Source organism: Pelobates fuscus, chromosome 1 (assembly GCF_036172605.1).
Source record: "Pelobates fuscus isolate aPelFus1 chromosome 1, aPelFus1.pri, whole genome shotgun sequence".
Taxonomy (NCBI): Eukaryota; Metazoa; Chordata; class Amphibia; order Anura; family Pelobatidae; genus Pelobates; species Pelobates fuscus.
This window is the reverse complement of record NC_086317.1, coordinates 58,909,240-58,930,136: the sequence shown is the minus strand read 5'-3', so window position 1 is coordinate 58,930,136 and position 20,897 is coordinate 58,909,240. Positions and strand designations below refer to the sequence as shown.

Below are 20,897 nucleotides of genomic sequence, written 5' to 3'. Positions count from 1 at the left end.
GTGAAGGCATGCAATACACTCATATACTCCTCCATGAGTGCAGGACGTGTGTGTGGAGGGAGGACAGAGCTTCCCTAAATAATCTAGAGAGGAGAATGAGATCTCACCAGTCATGATGGTGTGACTTTTAAAATATAATATTTTACTGTTGGAAATAATAAAACATATTTTTAAGGAGTTCATTAGCTTTTTCACATAGCTCTTAACAATTACATTTCAATAAGATGCAACAATAGCAGTGGGAAGACTGACCTAAATATACTATAAATGTAAACATGCATTTGTAAAAGTTGTGCACCTTTATTGAATAATTGCTTTATTTGTGAGAAATTGCAGGAGTATCCTGGCCACCCATTCTAAGAAGCCAAACTGCTTCAGTAAGTTTTGCCAGATTAGCAGGGGTCTGCTCCGTTTCTCCTCTATTAACACCAGAGGGCCAGAAACTCCTAAGCAGGAGCTAAGCCATGCAGTACAGGTCTAGCTCAGTGGCTGAACGCATCAACTGATCACTCTCAGCCAAGACCTGAAGCTCTGCAAATATAGAGAGCTTTTGGTTCTCCGTCATTAGTAGTGGAGGTGGGGAGCAGCATCCGGCAGACCCTATTTAGTGAAACCATTCTGAAATGATTTGATTACTTACCATGGTGGTGCACCAGGGCACTCCTAATACTATAACCAATACAGGAAACTGTATTAGTCATGCTGTCTGCAGTGTTCCTTTAAACAGGTCTAGAACCGATTCTACTTATAGCCTTCCAGCGACACTTCACCACTATAGAAAACTGCATGGTTTACCATATGCTCATTGCTCTGTAATGGGTGCAGTTAGCACTTTACAGCAGAGAAAGTATATACAGGGAGTGCAGAATTATTAGGCAAATGAGTATTTTGACCACATCATCCTCTTTATGCATGTTGTCTTACTCCAAGCTGTATAGGCTCGAAAGCCTACTACCAATTAAGCATATTAGGTGATGTGCATCTCTGTAATAAGAAGGGGTGTGGTCTAATGACATCAACACCCTATATCAGGTGTGCATAATTATTAGGCAACTTCCTTTCCTTTGGCAAAATGGGTCAAAAGAAGGACTTGACAGGCTCAGAAAAGTCAAAAATAGTGAGATATCTTGCAGAGGGATGCAGCACTCTTAAAATTGCAAAGCTTCTGAAGCGTGATCATCGAACAATCAAGCGTTTCATTCAAAATAGTCAACAGGGTCGCAAGAAGTGTGTGGAGAAACCAAGGCGCAAAATAACTGCCCATGAACTGAGAAAAGTCAAGCGTGCAGCTGCCAAGATGCCACTTGCCACCAGTTTGGCCATATTTCAGAGCTGCAACATCACTGGAGTGCCCAAAAGCACAAGGAGTGCAATACTCAGAGACATGGCCAAGGTAAGAAAGGCTGCAAGACGACCACCACTGAACAAGACACACAAGCTGAAACGTCAAGACTGGGCCAAGAAATATCTCAAGACTGATTTTTCTAAGGTTTTATGGACTGATGAAATGAGAGTGAGTCTTGATGGGCCAGATGGATGGGCCCGTGGCTGGATTGGTAAAGGGCAGAGAGCTCCAGTCCGACTCAGACGCCAGCAAGGTGGAGGTGGAGTACTGGTTTGGGCTGGTATCATCAAAGATGAGCTTGTGGGGCCTTTTCGGGTTGAGGATGGAGTCAAGCTCAACTCCCAGTCCTACTGCCAGTTTCTGGAAGACACCTTCTTCAAGCAGTGGTACAGGAAGAAGTCTGCATCCTTCAAGAAAAACATGATTTTCATGCAGGACAATGCTCCATCACACGCGTCCAAGTACTCCACAGCGTGGCTGGCAAGAAAGGGTATAAAAGAAGAAAATCTAATGACATGGCCTCCTTGTTCACCTGATCTGAACCCCATTGAGAACCTGTGGTCCATCATCAAATGTGAGATTTACAAGGAGGGAAAACAGTACACCTCTCTGAACAGTGTCTGGGAGGCTGTGGTTGCTTCTGCACGCAATGTTGATGGTGAACAGATCAAAACACTGACAGAATCCATGGATGGCAGGCTTTTGAGTGTCCTTGCAAAGAAAGGTGGCTATATTGGTCACTGATTTGTTTTTGTTTTGTTTTTGAATGTCAGAAATGTATATTTGTGAATGTTGAGATGTTATATTGGTTTCACTGGTAAAAATAAATAATTGAAATGGGTATATATTTGTTTTTTGTTAAGTTGCCTAATAATTATGCACAGTAATAGTCACCTGCACACACAGATACCCCCCTAAAACTAAAAACAAACTAAAAACTACTTCCAAAATATTCAGCTTTGATATTAATGAGTTTTTTGGGTTCATTGAGAACATGGTTGTTGTTCAATAATAAAATTAATCCTCAAAAATACAACTTGCCTAATAATTCTGCACTCCCTGTATAAGACAAGAATAGCAATGACTTCTGAGGTACTGTATATTGCTTCAGCTTGTTTTCAAAGACTACTCATTCATACTTTCTTTGGTTCCTACGTTGATGTACTCCACATTCAGTCAGCACATTATTATATTATTTTTATTATTACATTATTTATCATTATTATATTATTTTTATTATTACATTATTTATCATTATTATTACTTACTGTGAGATTTATTTCTATGGCGCCTTGTGATACAATCATATACTCCACATACACCCCACAAGTTACGGTGGAGTTTTGAGATTCTCTCATGCACTTGACACACTATTGTGAATTTTATTGCTCTGGAGCTATGTGATATTCTCTTATACTCCACATATTTCTTAGCATTTTATTACTGTGGACCTAATACATTACGCACATTCATACACTGCATTTTACTGTGAGAGCCCTATGATATACTTGTACACACTGCTTACACTCCACACATGTCATGAGTTGTATTGCTGTGGACTTGATGATGTATACATTCACACACTGCACATTGTTGTGAAATATAACTATGGAGGTCTTCAATGCTTATATATACCATAGATTACAGCGAGTTTTTTACTTTGAAACTTTGTGATAGCATTTAAATAAATTGCATATTATTGTGTGTTTTGTTTCTTGTGCAAAAATACCCTTATACCCACTGGGTATTCTGAGCACCCATAGAGGAGGTAGATAGCAAAGACGGACATGTGACATATGGAAGGTATGATTATTACATTGCATGTATGGGGTAAATTGTGACCTATATATGCTATTTTTTTCTTCCTTATAGCATTTATTCACTTTTTATCTTTCACTTGATATTAAGACATTTCATTTTATTTCTACATACCCTGTTAATTTTGTTGTGTCTGTGTGTTTTGATATTTAGTGACTATTATTTTTTTTTTATTATTTTCAATGTATATATTTTCATGTCATTGTAACTACAGCCTGTTCTAATCATGCAAAGTATTTTATCACCTTTGCCTTTGCCCATCATGTTAAAAGCTAGTTTAAAGGATCACTATATGGTCAGGAACACAAACATGTATTCCTGACCCTATAGTGTTAACACCACCATCTAGCCCCCCTGGGCCCCTCAAGCCTCCATACATATAGTAAAAAATCTTATTGTATTCAAGCCTGAAGCTGTAAATCTGCATGCTGTTAGATTTAGAAAAATAAGCAGTCTGCTGACATGTGGTAGCCTGATCCAATCACAGTGCTTCCCCATAGGATTGGCTGAGACTGACAAAGAGGCAGATCAGGGGCAGAGCCAGCATGATTCAAACACAGCCCTGGCTAATCAGCATCTCCTCATAGAGATGAATTGAATCAATGAATCTCTGTGAGGAAAGTTCAGTGTCTGCATGCAGAGGGAGGAGATACTGAATCACAGGATGCTGTGCACAGAGCCGCCCTGTGCTCTGATGACAGCAGGTCTGAGTGGATGGAGGCTTATTATGCCTCTATCAACTCCGAAGTCCCTCTGGTTCACACTGAGTGACTGCAACTGGAGGTGTTCCTAGCTTTCAATGTAAACACTGTATTTTCTCAGAAAATACAGTGTTTACATGAGAGAGGCTGCAGGGAGCTATAGTTCTCACCTGAACAACCTCATTAAGCTGAAGTTGTTCAGGTGACTATAGTGTCCCTTTAACCAGCTCAGGCCCATATATCTTTCTTGTTCTTTGTTTAATGGTTTTATTTCCCTACATAAATACCTCTGTCTTATCTCTGTAATTCTCAATCTTACCCTTTGTTTTTCCTTAAATGACCTTAAATCAAATGTCCATCTATGCCCCCCCCACCCCATCTCTTAGCCCATCTGACCCTAATATACATCTCTCTCCCACAGTCTGATTTTTAAACATACCCAGCCCAGCAAAGAACCCAGAGCTCAATCAGCTGTTCCACAGCCGTTTGAAACAGGTAGCCTTCTGGAAGACTTATTCCCCTCCTGCCCTACCCCTCATCCACCCACCCCATGCTCATTTCCTCATTTATAGATAGTCTCCCACACAACATTCAATCTCCTGAAATGACAGATGCAAACACTGATCAGCACACCCTTCCAATCTCTTAACCCTATAGAACACATACCCTCTCTCCCTACAAATAGATATTTATCTCAAACCAATATTATATACTTTTATTTAATTTTTGTTTTTCACAATTTCTGTTTCATTTTCAACTACACACCTCATACCACTAACATGAATCCAAATTTAACCATACTGTTATTCTTTATAACCATTTTCTCAATCCAATTTTGTTCACATAACTACCAGCATAAGCACACACATTATCATACACCATGGCATGCTCTGTTCCTGTAACTTATCTGCTGAGTGCTGGTGGAGAGTTATAAAAAATAGCCCTCCTGCCCCAACCTCACAAAATTATAAAGTATCCCATTCACTAAATCGCCAAACAAAAATCATTGTACTCTCAGAATCATGGTAACGACTAAAATACCAGATACTGCCATTGCAATACAGGGTTATTCATATTTTAGACATGACAGAGTAAAGAGAGGAGGAGGCATTGTTATTTATGTTGAAAATTTTATAAAGTTTACCCCCTTACAAAACTTTAGCCCTTCTACCACCTTTGATTTCCTTTCTGGCACAATTGAGATCCCGTGCAGGAAAGCAATAATTGTTGCAGGAATCTACCGCCCACCTAGCTCCCCAGTGCATTCCCTATCTGACATAGCCCATCTCCTTAGTGAAACCATAGCTCAAAACCCAAAAAGTGAACTGTTGGTCTTTGAAGATTTTAATATTGATTGGCTGAATCCTAAAAATAATAGTTCTTGCACGCTGTTTAAGACTTTGCAGCTAACGCAATTAATCTCCTCCCCAACTTGCATAAACATTAAAATCCATAACCATACCCTGCTCGATTGGATTCTCTCCACTTCTCCTGATAGAATCCAGGAGGCCGGTGTTCTCCCAAACAGTTTCAGTGATCACTGTTTAGTGTACTGCCTGCGCAAAATAAAGGCTATTAAATCCTCTCCCAAGATTAAAATCACCAGGTCCTTTAAAAAATGTAATCTTGAATCCTTTCTCAATGACATCAAGAACCTCCCATGGCACAGATTAAACATTATCCAAGATCTAGACTGTGCTGTTGAATTCTTTCAGTCTAAACTCCTACAAATTTGGAATTTGCATGCCCCGCTGCATAAGGTGAGGGTAAAAGGAGCACATATGAACTGGGTCAAAGCTTACCTTATCCAATTGTACCAGTTTCGGGATTCTTTGTGGTCAAAGTTCAAGCGTACTGTCTCTATGAATGATCACTGTGCATATAGACAATGGCGAAATATATGCACAAAACAGACAAAATTGGCCAAGGCCCAATATTTCTGTGAAAATCTGAACAATAACCTATCAAACCCTAGAAACTTTTGGAAAGTCATAAATAAATTACAAACTCCCCCAATCCACTCCCAACCCTCCACTGTCAAAGTAGATAACCAAACCCTGCAACTTCCCTTAGATGTAGCAAATGCCTTTAACAATTATTTTGTCGAATGCTCTACTGCCCTGATTGCCAAGCTAATAAATGACACGCATCCTGAAACTACAAATGTGGATCAGGCACCACTAAATTTGCAAAGACCCAATATAGTCCCAAGCCCAAGTAAGCTCAGGAGCACCATGAAAAGATTCCATGAGTCTATCCTTGATGGACAAAATTAAAAAACACCTTTATTATAGGGTATAAATTCCCCAGAAAAATAAAGGAAACTTATAAGTAATACGAACACTTCTAATAAAATATAAATTATAAAAATGGGGGAGATAGTAGTATATATCTCTGAGATAGGAGTGAGCAGTTAAATAGTACACAGTTCAATCCTTAAATGTAACCATATAACCTAGAGTTCCTTTAAGAATCCATGTAGTCTATATAGGAGGTAGATAATACCTTCTGATTGTAAAGGAGACTAAGGGCCCTGTATGGAATGAGGATAGATAGTATCTCTTATAAATTAAGCTGTTTACTTAGTATGCTGTAGGATTAGAAATTGATACAATTGGACATTGAAGCCATAAACAATGTATCAATTATATTATCCAGGAACACCCAAGTCCTATGCAGTGTATTGCTGCTTCCTAGTAAATAGTAAGGACTAGCTTAACAAAGTATCTAGGACGTCCTGTCTATGGAAGACTGATTGCCCCAAAATGCTTATAGCATGTAGTATGTTGCTGCTTCCTAGTAGACATTAAAGGCTTGCTTGACAAAAAATATCTAGGACGTACTGTCTATAAAGGACAGATCGCTCCAAAGGTTCTGTAGCGTAGCCTTGAAACAAGTATCAATTATAGTATCTACGGGTACTCATGCTGCTAACACTGGTGAAGAGTTGCTAAACAGAGATATCTCAACCGTACTAACTGTTGAACACAGATTGCTCCAACATGATATTTACATCAATCTCCTTCTAATCCCATCTATCTCCCCCCCACCTAGTGAACACACAATAAGTGCTGGTGATCAATTTAAAAGCATAACCTAACGCACGTTTCGGCGCTATGCAAGCGCCTTTTTCAAAGGTAAATGTGACACTGCCACTGACTCGGTTTTATATCCTACTACCTTAGTCAGATGTCCAATCACAGGGCGCATCCTATTAGCCTCTTGCGCGCCAAAATTTGGATGGGCGGTCTATGTATCTTAGCTCCGCCCCTCCGCGTCATCTTGGGGGCATGTGTCAATACGAGCGCATATGTTACTGATGGCTTGTATTTATGATTGTGCCCAGATATATCTCGTAATGGCCTGAGGATATCTAAAGTTGCAAATGGCTTTATTTTATACAGTATATATGTCCAGAGAACGGTTTATTTATTAAAGACACAGTATATTACAAAAATAATGGAGAACAACCATATGCTTATCTATTGTCACCAGTAATTTAGTGTTATATATGTCAAAAGCATAAAAATGGTTATTTCCATTTAAAGAGATATACAATGACTTCATATAAAGAGGATATATAGAGCCAACATAGAATAATCTAATACTCATATGCACTCATGCGTATCTATTGTCACCAGTAATTTAGTGTTATATATGTCCAAAGCATAAAAATGGTTATTTCCATTTAAAGAGATATACAATGACTTCATATAAAGAGGATATATAGAGCCAACATAGAATAATCTAATACTCAGCAGTGCTTTACATTATTCTGTTGCACTCATATTTTACCATGAAATCATTTCCTTATTATCAAAGAGATGGTTAGAAAGACATCTCTAGATAAGCATATGGTTGTTCTCCATTATTTTTGTAATATACTGTGTCTTTAATAAATAAACCGTTCTCTGGACATATATACTGTATAAAATAAAGCCATTTGCAACTTTAGATATCCTCAGGCCATTACGAGATATATCTGGGCACAATCATATATACAAGCCATCAGTAACATATGCGCTCGTATTGACACATGCCCCCAAGATGACGCGGAGGGGCGGAGCTAAGATACATAGACCGCCCATCCAAATTTTGGCGCGCGAGAGGCTAATAGGATGCGCCCTGTGATTGGACATCTGACTAAGGTAGTAGGATATAAAACCGAGTCAGTGGCAGTGTCACATTTACCTTTGAAAAAGGCGCTTGCATAGCGCCGAAACGTGCGTTAGGTTATGCTTTTAAATTGATCACCAGCACTTGTGTGTTCACTAGGTGGGGGGGAGATTGATGTAAATATCATGTTGGAGCAATCTGTGTTCAACAGTTAGTACGGTTGAGATATCTCTGTTTAGCAACTCTTCACCAGTGTTAGCAGCATGAGTACCCGTAGATACTATAATTGATACTTATTTCAAGGCTACGCTACAGAACCTTTGGAGCGATCTGTCCTTTATAGACAGTACGTCCTAGATATTTTTGTCAAGCAAGCCTTTAATGTCTACTAGGAAGCAGCAACATACTACATGCTATAAGCATTTTGGGGCAATCAGTCTTCCATAGACAGTACGTCCTAGATACTTTGTTAAGCTAGTCCTTACTATTTACTAGGAAGCAGCAATACACTGCATAGCACTTGGGTGTTCCTGGATAATATAATTGATACATTGTTTATGGCTTCAATGTCCAATTGTATCAATTTCTAATCCTACAGCATACTAAGTAAACAGCTTAATTTATAAGAGATACTTATAAGAGAACCCTAGGTTATATGGTTACATTTAAGGATTGAACTGTGTACTATTTAACTGCTCACTCCTATCTCAGATATATATACTACTATCTCCCCCATTTTTATAATTTATATTTTATTAGAAGTGTTAGTATTACTTATAAGTTTCCTTTATTTTTCTGGGGAATTTATACCCTATAATAAAGGTGTTTTTTAATTTTGTCCATCAAGGATAGACTCATAGAATCTTTTCATGGTGCCCCTGAGCTTACTTGGGCTTGGGACCACCTCCAGTCCTAATATTTGTTATATACCCAATGGTTAACCCCTACATAAGATTCTGTGGACACACTATAGATCCCGTTTATCGGGAATCTCACCACTTTATACTTAAAGACCCAATATAGACAAGTCCTTTTTTAGACCTGTACCTATTGGTGTCATTAAAAAACACCTAAATAATCAAAAAATGAAAAACCAGTCTGGACCTGATCAAATCCCAGCAATGCTGTTGAAGCTCAGTGTGCCGGCAATTGCTAAACCCGTTGCAACCCTAATTAACAAATCCTTGGTGTCTGGATACAAACCCAAACTTTGGAAGACTGCGAGAGTAGTGCCTATCCATAAAAGTGGTGACACTACTTTGGTTTCTAACTATCGCCCAATATCATTGCTCCTGGTATTGTCAAAAATCTTAGAAAAATGTGTCCATATGCAACTATGTGAGTACTACCAACAATCAAACTATCTGACCCCTGATCAATCGCTCTTTCACCAGAATCACTCCATTACAACTGCCCTCTTAAAAGTTTGCAATGAAATCCAAACTCGCATGGAACAAGGAGACCTAACTGGAGCTATTTTCCTTGATTTTGCAAAGGCCTTTGACACAGTAGAACACAACATTCTACTGCAAAAACTCAGGTATTGGTGATTGTTTGCTAACCTGGTTTCGATCTTATGTATCGGATCGAAAAACTTGCATCTAAACTTTATCCAAAACTAGGTGTCCTGTACAGAAACAAATCCTGCCTAAGCCCTACAATAAAGGAAAAAAATTGTACAGCAAATGCTGATGCCAATCATTGATTATGGGGATGTAGTACAGGGATAGGCAACCTTCGGCACTCCAGATGTTGTGGACTACATCCCCCATAATGCTCCTACACACATAATGTTGGAAAAGCATCATGGGAGGTGTAGTCCAAAACATCTGCAGTGCCGAAGGCTGCCTATGCCTGATGTGGTATATGCATCTTAATGGCAATCCCACATTAATAAACTCAATACATTGTATAACTCGTTCTGCCAATTTGTGCTACAATGTAATTACAGGACCCACCATTGTGACATGCTAAAACAACTAAACTGGCTGTCGCTGGAATCCAGACGCACCCTTCATCTTCACTTTATTTAGTGTACCTCAATACAAAAAGAAAGCAGCCCAATCCTCCTTCTCCTACAGAGCGCCGCAATTGTGGAACGACCTCCCGCACACTTAAAATCTTTCCCAAGCCTAAAGTCCTTTAAGAGATCCCTCTCTACATACCTCAAAACAGAATGCACATGTCATGGTTGGTTATATGTTCCCTACCTGTTCCATGTTCAATTTTATATATATTGTGTATTAATATTGTTTTTGTATTTTATTGTACCCTAATGTAACAACGCAATGTTTTGTGGACCCAGGACATACCGGTACTTGAAAACGAGAGAAATCTCAATGTATCTTTCCTGGTAAAATATTTTATAAATAAATAAATAAAGGAACACTAAAGATACCCAGACTACTTCATATAATGGAAGTGATCTTGGTGCAGTGTCCCTATTAACTTAGCCCTGCAATGTATAGACCAGGGGTAGGCAACCTTTTAGCAGCACTGTGCCGATATAGGATTGTGATGTCCCATAGCGTGCCGATCCTATTTTTTTAAATTGAGGTGTGTATGCTGCTGTATTCTGCTTGTGTTATTTTTACTGTAATTGCTTTGTATCGTTGTATTTGTGCGTATATGAGCTATTATATTGTATATGTGCACAGGGCCGCCATCAGGGGGTGACAACCATGACGGTTGTCACGGGCCCGGCGGCCCTGGGGGGCCCGGACTGCTCTGGCAGTCCTGGGCCCCACTTTCTTTCTCTGCACACATAGATAGCGAATATCGGGGGCCCAGGCAGCACACAGCCTCTTCTCTTCTAATAACTCTCGTGAGACCCGGTTGCCAGGGCAACGCTCCGCGGGTCTCGCGAGAGTTATTGGAAGAGAGGAGAGAAGAGAAGAAGCTGTGTGCTGCCTGGGCCTCCTCTGCGGTAACAGGGAGCCGGGCCCCCCCCACCGGACCACCAGGGTTGGAATCTCCCCCTCTCTGGACCCAGGTAAGCAGGGATGGGGGGAGAAACATTTAATTACATTTTTTAAAAAATTAAAAAATGTATGTGAAAATGCCCCTTCCTCCCCCTCCCCCTCCCCACCAGATTGCACATTTACACACACACACTACATACACTGACACAACACACACACACACACACACACACACTGACACACTCTGCATTCACTACACCCTAACACACACTCTGCATTTATTACACACTAACACACACTCTGCATTCACTACACACTAACACACACTCTGCATTCACTAAACTATTCACACACTCTGGATTCACTATACTGACACACACTCTGGATTCACTATACTGACACACATTCTGGATTCACTATACTGACCCACACTCTGCATTAACTGTACACACAGCATCCACTACACAAACATCCTGTATTCACAGTACACACACTACATCCACCACAAATTGAAACACTCTGCATTCACTATACACAGACACTGCCTCTAATACACACACTACATCCACTACAGACACTGTATCCACTAAACACATTTCATCTAGTACAGACACTACATCCACTACACACACACACTACATCACTGTACACACACTACATCCACTACTCAAACACACTCTGCATTCTCTATAATCACTGCATCTGCTACACAAACACACACTCTGCATTCACTGCACAAACACAAACACTACATCTATTACACACATTCTAATTCACTTCCACTATACACACCACATTCAGTCCTGCATCATTGTCAGCGGACAAGGCAGGGTGTGAGCGGGCCCAGGAGGGGAGGGGAGGGGAGGGGGAGCAGCAGACCTTGTGCTTTGTCAGGGGCCCCAAAATTTCTGATGGCAGCCCTGTATGTGCATTAGTAGTTTATGGTATCATGTATGATACATATAAATGTGGGCTGTGTATGAGGGCTGCTTGTGGAATTGTGTGTGGATGGATATGTCACATTGTGTTTTTGGTAGTGTGTGGGGGCTGTTTGGGGTATTGCATGTGAGAGGCTGCATGTGGGATTGTGTGCATGTATGTGGATTGTTAGTGGTGTTGCGTTAGTGGGGATTGTGTGTATGTTTGTGTGTGGGCTGTTTGTATTATTTGTATGAGGGGAGGCTTATTATGCAGGTCTGTTTATATCTAGCAGTGTGAGTGGCTTCCCTGGGTTCCAGTGGAGACCAGGCTGGCCAGGTACAGGTCAACGACAGGAGCTGCAACAGCAGCTGCAGGCTGCTCTACTGCAGTGTGGATTCCCATTCACAAGTGCTGGGAGGAACTGATCTGAGGTCACTTCCTCTACGTTCTGCAATGCATAAATTGAGGATTTTCTTTCACCACCTTTTCGTATTAGCAGATATTTGAAGTATCACTGAGACGCCTGATAGGCCAGACCCTGTTTGGCTCTAGCAGCCTTGAGTGCCGTGGAAAGACACCTCGAGTGCCGTGCACGGCACTAGTGCCGTAGGTTGCCTACCCCTGGTATAGACTGTAAGCTCGTTTGAGCAGGGTCCTCTTCAACCTATTGTTCCTGTACGTTTTTTGTAATTGTCCTATTTATAGTTAAATCATTCCCCCCTATAATATTGTAATCTGTTGACTTTTAAAGGTTGACTTTTCACAATTATACAGCATTGAGTGTTCATTAACATAGTCTAAAACTTGGTTTAAATTGGATGAGCTCAGTATTGCTAAAGAGGACACAATCTTGCTAAACTACACTCGCAAGAGTGATCCAGATAATTGCAATCACCCAGTTTGAGTATCTTGAGGGTTTGGTTTTACGAACACAGTACGGTGGGATCAGGCTAAGGTCATAACAGACAGCACAAGATTAGGCAGGCAAGCAGAGAAACTCAATCATCAGAGGCACAACAATAACAACACACCAAACTTAAAGGTTATAGGGCAAATGAGCAGGAGCATTGAGCTGGGGAGTAACCTCTTTTGTTCCCTACAGCAAAATTAGTGGGGAACAACAATACAGTAAAAAAAGCAAGAAATATACACACTAAAGACAACAATATTAAATATGTAAGACTAAATGTGCTCCCATGTGTACCTCACAGACACCCAACAAATAACTAAAACAAAGAAAAGTGGGAGAAAGCACCCAGTTTACTTATACATAAAATTACAACAACCTGGAAATATGAACCAGGATCTGTAGACCAATTAGAGATCTATAATAATAACAAACAAAACATAGTGTAATACAGTAAACAATAGAGAAATATGTGATGTTGGTAGAAAACTCACAAACAGATGATATATCAGGTTTCTCACCCCACCAGGGTTTAAAACGAATCAATTGTATAGAGAGTCTCAGATGATGAAGATTTCTTGATTTAATACATGAAAAGAAAAAGACCGCACATAGTGAGGTACCATTAAAAACAAAGAAACATGTATTAGATTGCACTTACAAACGGGAAGAAATCATGGGCATATCTCCACAAATAGTGGAATAGCCCCTATTTGGGGCCCAAATCTCTTTGTCCATCTTTTATATCCTGATGTCCTTCTTTTCTAGGAGCTCCAGATTGTTGGTGTGTCAGCGTATAACAGAGCTCCACAGCAATAATACTCACAGTAATGTGACTTTAAACTACATTAAATATGTTTAGAAATTAGTCAGTGTAAATAAGATACATTGTTCTTGTTCTAAATTGCATTAGAGTTGCAAAAATTGTTATCCTTAAGTCACCTAAAATTTCTCAGAAAAGCCATGCTCTAGGGGCTCTTTGCCTTTTGTTGTTGGGAGGTATGCACATTTTTTTTTATTTTTTATCATTTCTGGAGTCCTTTAAATATATCCAGATTTGATGAGCTCCTTATATTTACATATATGATGTTTTTTAAAATGTCTGATGTCAGATTTTCCCTGGTGAACCATTGATGTTTAATACTGGAGCTAGGTTTGCACATATACATGTCTTATCTTCTATGTGTCAGTACATCATATTTCAAGAAAAGAGCTTATTTATCCCCTTAAGGACACCTTCCATTCCAGAAGTTTGGTCCTTAAGGGGTTAAATGTTACTTAGTTGCTTCTAGAGATTACTGCATGTCCCCTCTGGTAAGTTCAGTGTGACAAACACTCCTTACCCTGGATGTTTGTCATGAACTCCTGGAGGAGCCTGCTAGCTAGCCTCCTGTCCAGGGACTATGGGCCAGATACAAAGATCCTGTTCGAGAGTTAAATCTCCCTAGCCTCCAATACCAGCTTTCACTGGGTGCCTGAGACTAAGGGGAACAAATGCTACCTAAGAGCCAGCTGGAGCACCCCGTATTGTGGCAGCAGGAGCTCCCGGGAGTTGACCACAAAAAGCACCAACTCCCTGGAACTGTTTTGGGCATAGGACCATGTGTGCGGACAGCCACACGGTGGTGTCTCCCCTACACTGCATGGATCTGAGCGCTATTTGAAGAACTTGGGCGCTCAGATCAGGGATTTTTAACCATATATAATTTGTGAGGGTTCCTATTTGTTTTGTATGTATTTTGATATTTTATGTTTTTATGCAGAGTCGCTCTGACACAGGAATTTGTGGTCATTTTGTGGGAGTGTTTTGAACGTGTTTTACTGCATCCTTGTTTTGTATATAAGAGGGCCATTTGGCCATGATTAAACACATTCGTTTCTACCCTTCATCAAGTCTAGGCTGATGTTTGGGGAATTGGGAGCTATAATCACTGCTTCACTGGGGATTTGGGAGAACAACAGTGGATATACTCAGACGGAGTATAGGGGATCCGTTACATTCAGAATATAATTTAAATTGTCCCTAGTTCTCCCAACACATTTACATAAAAACTACTGTACCATGCAGTATGGAAGATCATTTTGCTAGTTAGAAAATTAAATAAATGGAACAATAAGAGGTCCCTACAGTGATTTGAAGTGGTTATGGTGCTTGAGGTTTGTATATGCAGCGTTTAACCCCTTAAGGACACATGACGTGTCTGACACGTCATGATTCCCTTTTATTCCAGAAGTTTGGTCCTTAAGGGGTTGAAGGGAATCTCCAGTGCCAGGAAAACGATCCGTTTTCCTGGCACTGGAGGGTCCCTCTCCCTCTCACCCACCAATCCCCAGTTACTGAAGGGGTGAAAAACCCTTCAGTCACTTACCTGAGGCAGCGGCGATGTCCCTCGCCGCTGTCTCCTCCTCCGCGCTGCTCCTCCTCTTCATTGCGTCGGCCGGTTGGCGAGACTGATCTCACCCACCGGCCGAGGAGACCTAATGCGCATGCGCGGCAATGCCGCGCATGCGCATTACGTCTCCCCATAGGAAAGCATTGAAAAATCATTTCAATGCTTTCCTATGGGGAAATGAGCTACGCTGGAGGTCCTCACACAGCATGAGGACGTCCAGCGACGCTCTAGCACAGAAAACCTGTGCTATGAAGGAGGAAGTGACCTCTAGTGGCTGTCTGGTAGACAGCCACTAGAGGTGGAGTTAACCCTGCAAGGTAATTATTGCAGTTTATAAAAAAACTGCAATAATTACACTTGCAGGGTTAGGAGTAGTGGGAGTTGGCACCCAGACCACTCCAATGGGCAGAAGTGGTCTGGGTGCCTGGAGTGTCCCTTTAGAGACACATTGAGTCATTATTAGCCAGCCCAGAACATAAGTTCCAGGTTGGTTAATACTAGTTCTGGACATATTGGGCGACTGTTTTCGGCATGCACAGGTGGCTCAAATTCCCCTTCATGCCGCCTACGTACAAGAGAGTCAGGGAGCCTAGACAACTTAATGCAGGAGCGGAGGTAAGCTTTAACTTTAATTATATATTTTTTTATAGTTTGAAGTGGAGTCCAGGGTAGGAAGGGTTATTCAAACCAAAAAAAAGTTTTTATTAAAAAAAAACGTTTTGGCTGGAGTAACCCTTATATTTAGAAGGTTCCCAAGTAAAGAGGGTATCTCATCTCTACTGGTATTAGTCTGGTCTACTAGCCTTTAGCATCACACAAGAAGTTGAGATAATGTTCATGTGAAGAGACTGATATCTAAACTTCAGGCACATTTATCTTGATATATATAAATGTGTTGTTATTTTTGCTAACATGCTGTCATACCACTCAACTTTTCCCTGAGAGTGCCGGCGACTCGGATAGAAGAGCCAGGAAGTAGGCAGTGACAAGGGGCAGGCTTCTTCATAAATTTGGCAATCTGCCCCAAAAGGAGCATTGCAGCCTAGCATGACTATGGTGCCCTGACACCATTCAGTACAGTGTGAGCGCGTCTAATAATGTGCTTGCGTTGCTCTGGCCGAGGACAGTTCCGTAGATTCCGCTGATGCAGGACAGTCGGACAGGGCCGCAATACGGGACCATCCTGCTGGATCTGGGACTTGTTCACCATTCATTAGTAGGTCTCATGTTTACTTTACATGGATGTGCATGTTCTTTCTCTGCTCTACCAAACTCATTCATTCAATGTTTGTAAAGTTTTGTCTCCACAGTATGCTTCCAATTTTCTCATACGAAAACGTAGAGCAAACTCGTTCTTGGAAGAAGGCAAAGCAGGAAATCTTGAGAGAGAATGCATTGAAGAACTGTGCAATAGAGAGGAAGCAAGGGAAGTTTTTGAAAATGACCCAGAAACGGTAAACATATACTCTTGTAATTTTTTTTTTTGTAATGACAAGGGAAATATGCAACATACTGCTTTAGGGATGAAGTGCAAATGATTTTTTCTTTCAAAGTCATTAAATTCAGCTCGTGATAAAATTATATAGATGCAAAATACCATTCACCATTTTTCCATTTCATGGTTCAAACTTCATTGGCGTGATCACAATAAAAAACGCTTTATGTATTACAAGTAGAGATAAGACCTGGAAGAATACCGAAAATTTAATTTTCCAATGCACTGGTAGTTGCATCCATTTTATAAATATTAGTCACGTTACAGCGTTGCGTCTATGTTGCATCTTATTAAAGAAAAATCTAATGCACTTAACCATGTAATTAATTTTTTATAATTGATTCATTTTAAAGTCCATTTTCCTCGAATTAGTGATGTTCCATGTAAAGATTGTGCTGGCTTCATGGGATAATTTAAAGTGGATATTGCATCCCCGGATGACAGGTCTGCTTTGCATAAATAAATAAAAAAAAATAGTTTTTGCCTTTGAAAGCACTGTTCATTATCCTGCGTTACATTCTGTAATTTCTAATGTGTAACTGATGACATGTATTTCCCAAGTTACTAGCCAGGCCTAAAGGTAACTCGTCACCTCATAAGTGTGTGTGAACAGCTTTTCGTTTATACTCAAGCAGTATCTACAGCAAGGAGTTTCAGTGTTTGTGTCGAGTTTAAAAAGTGTTTATAAGTGCTTATGTGTTTGAAAACATTTATTAATATAGTGTGAGTGCTCCTGTTATTAATAATGATAAAAAAAAAAAAATGCAGTAAATGTACACTTTATTAAAGGATCACTATAGTGTCAGGAAAATAAACTTGTTTTCCTGACAGTATATAATCCTTAGGTTCCCCCTCCCTCAGGGCCCCCTCCCGCTGGGCTGAAGGGGTTTAACCCCCTTCAGCCACTTACCTTTATCCAGCGCCCGGCTCCCTCGGCCCTGCGACCTCTCCTCCCCCTCCGATGTCAGCTCCTGAGTGGAGCCAAATGCGCATGCGCGGTCAGAGCCGCACACTAATTTAAAACGCCCCTAGGAATGCTTTCCTATGGACGTTCTGCGTGCTCAATGCGATTTTCATCAGGAAGACAGCCATTAGAGGTTGGATTAACCCTGCAATGTGAACATAGCAGTTTCTCTGAAATTGCTATGTTTACATCTGAAGGGTTAAAACCTGGGGGACCTGGCACCCAGACCACTTCAATGAGCTGAAGTGGTCTGGGTGACTATAGTGGTCCTTTAAATAAAATCCACACTTATTGATTTAGTGCCGTAAAAAAACATCAATATAGAAAATAATTATTTTGTAAACATATTTGCACAGAAGGGTTACGTTTTATCTAGAGTTGATCATATTGATATATTTTTTACGGCACTAAATGCAATAAGTGTCTTTTTAGGAGATGTGTGTGTACCCTCACAGTTTCATTAGGACATTATGACATTTGCCCCTCTGTCTGTGGATTTTATTTAATAAAGTGTACATTTACTAAATTTTTAAAAATCATTATTATTAATGGGAGCGCTCGTACTGTATTAATAATTGTTTTGATATACTTATATTTAAGCCTCTCTTTTTTAGCGTGAAGCAGCCCTTACTAATAGACATGCAATTATTACCAATGGAGTTCTATTATATATATTTATGTGTGCAAATGCAGAGGTACACTTGTGTGGGCTTTCTATGTGTTTGTGTGACTGTAAGGGTTTCTTTCTTTGTGTAGATGGTTGGTGAGCAAATTTAGAGGTATGTAAGTACAGGAATGCATGTACATGGAATTATAATTTTAATTAAAACATCTCTATCACCCTATACTTACCTTGCTTCAATCTGTTTCTCTTCTCTTCCATGCTTTGGGGTTCTTTGCAATTTATGTTTTTTAAACTATGCCATCCTTTGTTCTGAACAGTAAATACACAAGATGTAGACACTGGTAATTTGAATTTTTTTTAGTTAATCTTAAGCTCCAAAATAATATAAAACTCTGCCAATATTATCTACAATGATTTGCATAGTAATATTTTTTCTAAATTAAATATTTTAGCTGCTATTAACATCCTTCTTTTTTAATTTTATTTTTAGGAATATTTTTACCCAAGGTACTTAGGTAAGTTGGTAATGTATTTCTTGGTGCTATTATTATTATTATTATTATTATTGTTCGTAAATTAATTTGCTAATAAGATTCTGTCATGTAGCATTTTGTAACGTATTTATTTTTGCATGAATGTTGAGTGCTGTCTAATTTGCAGCAGTTGTAGCCAAATTATTTCTACAAATATCTGATTATGTATATGATATATTATTAAATAATATATATCATGGGCTCCAAAACAAGGAATGCTATATATTATAACGCTCTTTATTGCCGAAATGATTGTGCAACTGTTTTCTTAATGTTTTTAATGCTGCAAATGCCAAATATGATATCTCCAAGTGTCCATATTTAGGAGGATCAGTCCTTATTTTGGGCTCCACTTACTGTGTCCCTTTTTTCTATTTTAATGTCCCTTTATTCTAGAAGCTCAGTATTCTTGGTGTGTTTGACTACAGAGCTGGATTAAGGATGCCCAGGGCTCTGGGCAGGTTCCCAGATTGGGCCCCCCTCTCAGCTCTGCTTCTGTGAGTTATGTGTGTTGACTAAGTATTGTGTGTGAGAGAGTGTTTAGTGGCTGAGTGTGTGGAGGAGGGTAAGAGTTATATGGGGAGAGGCTGAGTGTGTCTGTGAGATGACTGAATTGTATATGTGTGTAGGGGAGTTAGTGTGGCAGATTGTTGTGTGCGTGTGTGTATGTGTGTAGGGGAGTCTATGTGTGTCTGAGTAGTATGTGTATGTATGCCCCCCCTTCTTACTGCTTACCTTCCCTGATGGTCTGGTGGGGGAGCTCTGTTTTCTGTACCAGTAGCAGGTGCAGACAGGGGAGGGCTGGCAGCCTTAGGCCTGGGGGGCAAAACCAGTCAAGTGGCCCATTGCACCACCAAATCAGTTCACCATCCATGCCCACCTTTTACTGGTTTTATAACAGATATTGATGTTATGCTAATCAGTAGCTCTTTGCCATACCTGCTCCTTCACGGCTCTGACTTTCAATGTTGTCAGAGCGCAGGCTGAGAATCTCCGAGCCTGTGCTCTGACTCACTAACATAGCACCGGAACCACGAGGGAGAGGATATGATCTGACTGCACCTACTGTTGGTGCGCACCAGTGGACCACCAGCGAATCGTTTAAATTAAATATGCTGGTGTACCCAACTTGTGAGCTGTGTTGTCCGCCGGGCGCCTCTGTTGTCATGGCACCCTGCGTGATCGCACAGCTTGCACACCCCAACGGCTGGCCCTGCTGACACACACTGATGTTACTACTTAGAAATCCCTCAATATTAATACAGACATCAGAGTAAACACCAATAAACTGTGGAAACAAAGCTGATCCCCCAAATTTATAAAGATTTGCTTACTGGATTTGTTGTAAGATTAAATCATGCCTCCTCCTCTCTCTCTCCCATGCGCTGCTCTATAGGCTGGGAGGAAGTGAAGAGTAATCACAATCTCCCAGCACAGCGGCACCTGTGGCTGCATGGGGAACAGCTGAATTTGCCACCCCCCATGTGACATCACAATGCCCCACCCATATGATCTGCCATCCGAACTAACGCCAGTGCTGCACACAGTGTGTGTTTACATTAAAAAGCCTGCAGGGACCAGCTATAGACACCAGAACCACTTCATTAAGCTGAAGTGGTTCTGGGGACTATAGTGTCCCTTTAATGTGAGGTAAATTATAGATTAGTGTCACTAATTATATACTAGATTGCCTACTTACAACCAGATGAGGATGATGATGGGCTGCAGTTTGGCTCCACCGGTCTGGTGTAGAACAGGATCTCTGGAGGCTGTTTGCAACTGTGGTCACAAAATTAAATGTTCTGGGAGAATTGGAAGCAGCTCCATTTTTTGGGGGCCCCTTACACAGCTCAAGGTCTGGGCCCCAGGGCCTGACGGTGAGTATGCCCACAAGGCCCACTCATAACTCAACTTATATGTTCCACCCACCCATGAGTTCGCTCACAGGGAGTTGAGTGTGTAGGGGATGTGTTATGTGTTATTGTAGAGGATCTAATATGTGTGCTTATGGTATGTAGTGTATAGGGATACCAGTTTGTGCAGGTGATGCAGTGTGTTTGTGTGTAGTGGAAGCAGTGTGTATTTGTGTATAAGGGATGTATTGTGTGTTTCTGGTTGTGTGTGAGGGATGCATTGCGTGAATCTGTGTTTGTATGCA

At 40.5% G+C, this 20,897-nt stretch overlaps 1 protein-coding gene across 2 annotated transcripts in view; it reads left to right on the top strand.

The window, feature by feature from the left end:
- The window catches only part of PROS1 (protein S), a 55,796-nt gene that overhangs the window by 3,577 nt on the left and 31,322 nt on the right, over positions 1-20,897 (top strand). For both annotated transcript variants that reach the window (XM_063448778.1, XM_063448770.1), the window contains exons 2-3: positions 16,419-16,576; positions 18,697-18,721. In XM_063448778.1, the coding sequence (XP_063304848.1) occupies positions 16,419-16,576; positions 18,697-18,721 (183 nt within the window). The remainder of the gene's footprint in view (positions 1-16,418; positions 16,577-18,696; positions 18,722-20,897) is intronic.